This window comes from Triticum aestivum, chromosome 5D, assembly GCF_018294505.1.
Source record: "Triticum aestivum cultivar Chinese Spring chromosome 5D, IWGSC CS RefSeq v2.1, whole genome shotgun sequence".
In the NCBI taxonomy this organism is placed as follows: Eukaryota; Viridiplantae; Streptophyta; class Magnoliopsida; order Poales; family Poaceae; genus Triticum; species Triticum aestivum.
This window is the reverse complement of record NC_057808.1, coordinates 97,630,756-97,635,612: the sequence shown is the minus strand read 5'-3', so window position 1 is coordinate 97,635,612 and position 4,857 is coordinate 97,630,756. Positions and strand designations below refer to the sequence as shown.

General features: G+C 44.9%; 1 protein-coding gene across 1 annotated transcript; it reads right to left on the bottom strand.

Annotated features, from left to right (window-relative positions):
• Positions 1-554: 554 nt before the first annotated feature.
• On the bottom strand, positions 555-3,618 carry LOC123119669 (probable RNA 3'-terminal phosphate cyclase-like protein). The gene is made up of 6 exons (XM_044539557.1): positions 3,289-3,618; positions 3,054-3,203; positions 2,112-2,293; positions 1,859-2,034; positions 1,537-1,747; positions 555-992 (listed from the first exon to the last, which is right to left on the bottom strand). Exons 1-6 carry the CDS (start codon positions 3,485-3,487, stop codon positions 783-785), a joined length of 1,128 nt encoding a protein of 375 aa, XP_044395492.1. The 5' UTR covers positions 3,488-3,618; the 3' UTR covers positions 555-782.
• Between the last annotated feature and the right edge of the window lie 1,239 nt (positions 3,619-4,857).

Below are 4,857 nucleotides of genomic sequence, written 5' to 3'. Positions count from 1 at the left end.
TGTGCTGCTGCTGCTGATGTGTTCTTCTCTTGTTGATATGATATTCACATGTGTACAGAGATGGATAAATGAATTCAGAGGGGAGAGAAGACTAGATATTTTTGTGCCTGTGTGTGTAGTATATTTGACTGAGCTGAGCAGAATGTTGCTTATAGCTATGAAATACTCCCTCTGTCCGGAATTACTTGTCTGGAGTTACTTGTCTTAGTGCCTGTGTGTGTAGTATATTTGACTGAGCTGAGTAGAATGTTGCTTATAGCTATGAAATACTCCCTCTGTCCGGAATTACTTGTCTGGAGTTACTTGTCTTAGTGCCTGTGTGTGTAGTATATTTGACTGAGCTGAGTAGAATGTTGCTTATAAATACTCCCTCTGTCTGGAATTACTTGTCTGGGGTTACTTGTCTTGGATACATCCGTATCAAGACAAATTTGATCTTCTTGCTAGCTTCATCTTCTTTTTCATTACCTTTCATAATAGACCTTTTGACAAGAGTATAATGGCATGCTCGATTCGTAGTCACAAGTTGCTAGATGTTCCAGGCTAGTAAGAAGTAAAAGCACATCAAATGTGTGATCTCAAATGGAAAGCTCACACCCATGTTTTCTCAGGAGGGTACATGATAATACGATCAGGCAAATCCATTCTGGATCAACTAGCTTACATCAAAACTACTACAGGGAAGAAGATCTACGACACACTTGCAACAAAACTTGAAAATACTTGTTTTGCGGTTCCAAAACACTGTTTTCCATCCTAGATGAGGTTCATGATAGTTCTGTTTATGAAATCTTCCGAGCAAGATTCTTCACTCCCGCACCAACACATTTTAGAGTGACCGTGTTTGAGTTTGGGTCGGGCTTGATGATGAACTTGACATCAAGGAACTCCTTGATGTTTCGAAGTGATTCTATAGCGTGCGGTGTCAGCTGTCCCACGCGAACCTTTGACACATCAGGCGGGCATAGAGCGCACAGCATGAACAGAAGGCCCTGCAAATTGTTTACAAGAGAAACATCATGTGACTAACAAAATGAACATTTTGAAGCAAGATTCAGAAAGAGCCATAGAAGGAAAGGCAGACACAGGCAGACACGGTCTCAGACATTATCTTGCCAAAATGAACCAAGGACTAGGTTGGCAGAAGAACTTGCATAAAACGATCATTCTAACGGACTACATCCATGCATACTATGTTCAGTTTGAATTTTTAATTCTTATCCAGCTTTCGTGGCTGGCTTTTGAGTTAATACAATGGAAGAAAGGATTCTCCCCTGCTGTGTTCTCGAGGGGGGGGGGGGGAGTGCTAGAATAGCTAATTTATCTTCCTACAACATCATCAGCCAAAATAAATGACCATTATTGTTGCAGAGCGGTCTAAGTGCTTCAGAGTAGACCAAAAAAACACAGTAGTGATCATGAATCGTAGGAGAGGCATGTAAATAAAACACAAATTATCAGCCACAATATAAAAATATCTGCCACCAGCCTGCTAAATAATATAAGAAAGGAATAAACTGGAATGAAATACCAGACCTGATGTGTTGAGTCAACAACTCCTCCTTGAGCCACCTCTTCTAGCAGCATCGATGCAACTTGCTCACCAAGATCCTCTGGAGACATTAGCTCAGGCTTCTTAGATTGTTCACTCACTTCATCAACATTGGGATAACTCACAGTAGCATCTGCAGAAATCAGACAGCCTGTTGTGGTCTCAGCAACCACTGATACGCCATAGCCTGCTGACCTGCCAAAAGATGAATACATTTAAATTTTTGAATAGCAGGACACCAGGAGATAACAGCACATTGTGTCACTAATAATATTCAACAGGTTCTACTTCAAGCTGGAAACATACAATCCACCAGATAAACCAGCTCTATGATCGGTGAAGATATGAACATCCGGAATAAACTTATTGAAGAGTCCACGTGCAGCATAGAGGATACGGTTTTCAATCTGTGGAGATACATTGGTTGAGAATGTTACACCTCTTATCCTCTTTACCATTCCTTCATCAATCCAATTAACTGCCTGCAAAAACACTTGATATTAGAAGGGGAATGTCAACAGAAATCACGAAACGTGAGCAGAAGTAAACTCCAACACACCTTTAATGTACTGTTTATATTGGGAACTCGAAGAAGCACTTCACCACCACCACGAGGAGGAGCTCCCCTGTTTTCAATTTTGAGCTCCAGTCCCTCAAGAGGAACACCAAAATGCTTGAGCATATGCAACGTAACCATCCGGAAAGTATCCACAGAAGGATCCTTTGTATCATTCGTGATTCCTAAAAATAATGGCATCACATTTAGACTCCATGCTAAATTTAGAAGCAAAAGACACTGTATGATCAATAACAGTGATGGCCATCAACCTTCTGCAGAACTTGTGATTCCTACAAGCATGGCAATATTTAGACTCCGTAGAAGTGAAAGACTTTGTACGATCATTAACAACAATGACCATCAATTTTGCACAGAACTAAAGAATTATTTTCTTTCTAGTCTTTTGCAGATCTTGGCTTATGGAAGCTTGTGAAGATTGAGACACGTAGTACTACCGAGCACCTCATGTTAACAAGAGCATCTTCATTACGGAAAATGAATGGCCACAAGGGTCATGGGTTCATGAGAAAGAGCTAATAAGGTTTGCTTACTCGGTGACAGTGAATTCAGCCAAATTAACTAACCGGCAATAAAACCACCTTTGTCAAAACAATCCATGCCAGAAACAGGACCGACTCGCATGATCCACATACACCAATTAAACAAACCATCCGACCGAACAATGAATCAGACTGGATAACTAATACTTCTAGAACAGCCTAAAGTTAAAAGAACCATTGAAATGAACAATGAAGCAGATTCAATAACCAATAATTCCAGAAAACCCTGACCACACAACCTCTGCCTGAACTAATATGGTAATTCCGGAGTTCCAGTGCAAAACATGGCAATCAATTGACCTGACGGTGCAACAACAGTCACCCGAAATTTCGCTGATTCTGCACACCTCAAGCAGAAACAAGATGAGCAAAAGCTGTTCACCTTTGAGCCGAATGGACAAGGGCGACCTGCCGAAGAGCCCGAGCAGGATGAGCGGCTCAATGAAGTAGCCGATCCCGCGGTGCACCCCGCAGTCGTGCTCCAGGTCCTTCCCGCCGAGGACCACCCCGGGCTTGTACCCGACCTTCGTGCCTGCCCACGAACGAACCCACTACAATCAGCCACCAGCCCAAATCGAAGAAGCCCCTGTCGCGGCCACAAGTCGGCGCGCCCTTGCCTGTGTCGTTGACGTCGATGACGTGCTGGTCCGAGACCTTGTCGAGGAGGTGGAGGAGGGACATCTCGTGCTGGCGGAGGCCCCCCTCGCCGGCGCGGATGTCCTTGATGATGATGGGGGTGGAGGTCAGCGTCGCCAACACCAGCCGCTGCCGGAAGTCTCGGCTGCCCGAGAGCCTCCGGGACTTCTCGCGACCCATCCTCGCTGGCCGCCGGCGCCGGGGACAGTTGACTGTTCGCTCGCCGCGCGGGGGGTGGTGGGGTTGGTCGTGCGGCGGGGGCGGGGAGGGCTCTTGCTAGTAGGGTTTAGGCGGGCGCCGGCGAGGCGTTGCTGCGGCGGGTATTTCACAGGGACGCGGGCCTCGCGCAACGGCCCGCTTGTACCAAACTGTGTGTGTGGTCTTTTCTTTTCTCGGAGAAAATGGCCCGCGGTGTCGTCCATGAATACACAGCCCACACAGAGATAAAAATGAAAAGAAAAAAAAATATCAGACGCAATGTTTTATTTTTTCTGCTAAAAATGGCACAATGTTTTGATTGCACGCCCTAATTTCTATGGACCTATTTTTGTCGGAATAAAATATTAACTCTTTTTGATGGATCCGTAAGAAATCCGCATTTTTGCACACATTGACTGCACATAATTTAGTTTTGTGAATAAGGTTGCATGCTCCTCATCATGAGTTGGGACTTGGTTTGCATTGGAGGCATGACAGTGCCTTCTACCCCGTCATATATGATCCCTTAGGGCATCTCCTAGGGGATCCATCAAATCATACCCAAATATTTCATACCGAACGGTTCAGACACTTTCAGCACTCTAACGTTGTTTAATAAATTTGGTATAGACATCCAAAACTCCTAGACTGGACCCAAATTTGGGAACTCTGGGGAATCTGTCACGTTAGAATCCGACACTCATGTCCCATCCAAAATCCCACTTAGATCTCGGGTTTTCACAATCTCGTACTTCTCCTCCGCCGTCTATCTTCCCTTCTAGAGACCGACGTTTCCTCCCCCTAGCAACGTGTTTCTAAAGGGAAGAGAGAAAAAGGGTTGTGTTTGTGCGTGAGTTGTGTTGGGGAACGTAGTAATTTCAAAAAAAAATCCTACGCACACGCAAGATCATTGTGATGCATAGCAACGAGAGGGAAGAGTGTTGTTCACGTACCCTCGTAGACCGAAAGCGGAAGCGTTATGACAACGCGGTTGATGTAGTCGTACGTCTTCACGATCGACCGATCCTAGTACCGAACGTACGGCACCTCCGCGATCTGCACACGTTCAGCTCGGTGACGTCCCACGAACTCACGATCCAGCAGAGTGTCGAGGGAGAGCTTCGTTAGCACGACGGCTGTGACGCCCGGATAATTAGACTACAGTAATTCCCTGCTATTGATGCCACGTCACCTCTGTCACTGTAGTTAATCCCGCGTTAGTTCAAAAACCAATTCAAATTCAAAATTGAATAAAAGGCAAACAACAAAAGTTTTCAAACTTTAAAACTAAAACGTTCGGGTTGTGCCAAATAATGCGTAGGTAATTATGGTGTAGAAACCCCACTTTTATA

What these genes read in the sequence shown, in the direction of transcription:
- LOC123119669 (XM_044539557.1), bottom strand. Translation starts at nt 3,487, where the DNA reads ATGGGTCGCGAGAAGTCCCGGAGGCTCTCGGGCAGCCGAGACTTCCGG. An exon ending in CATCGACGTCAACGACACAG is followed by an intron (nt 3,204 to 3,288) that starts GCAAGGGCGCGC and finishes GTTCGTGGGCAG; the next exon opens with GCACGAAGGTCGGGTACAAG. An exon ending in GCTGGTTTATCTGGTGGATT is followed by an intron (nt 1,748 to 1,858) that starts GTATGTTTCCAG and finishes ATCTTTTGGCAG; the next exon opens with GTCAGCAGGCTATGGCGTAT.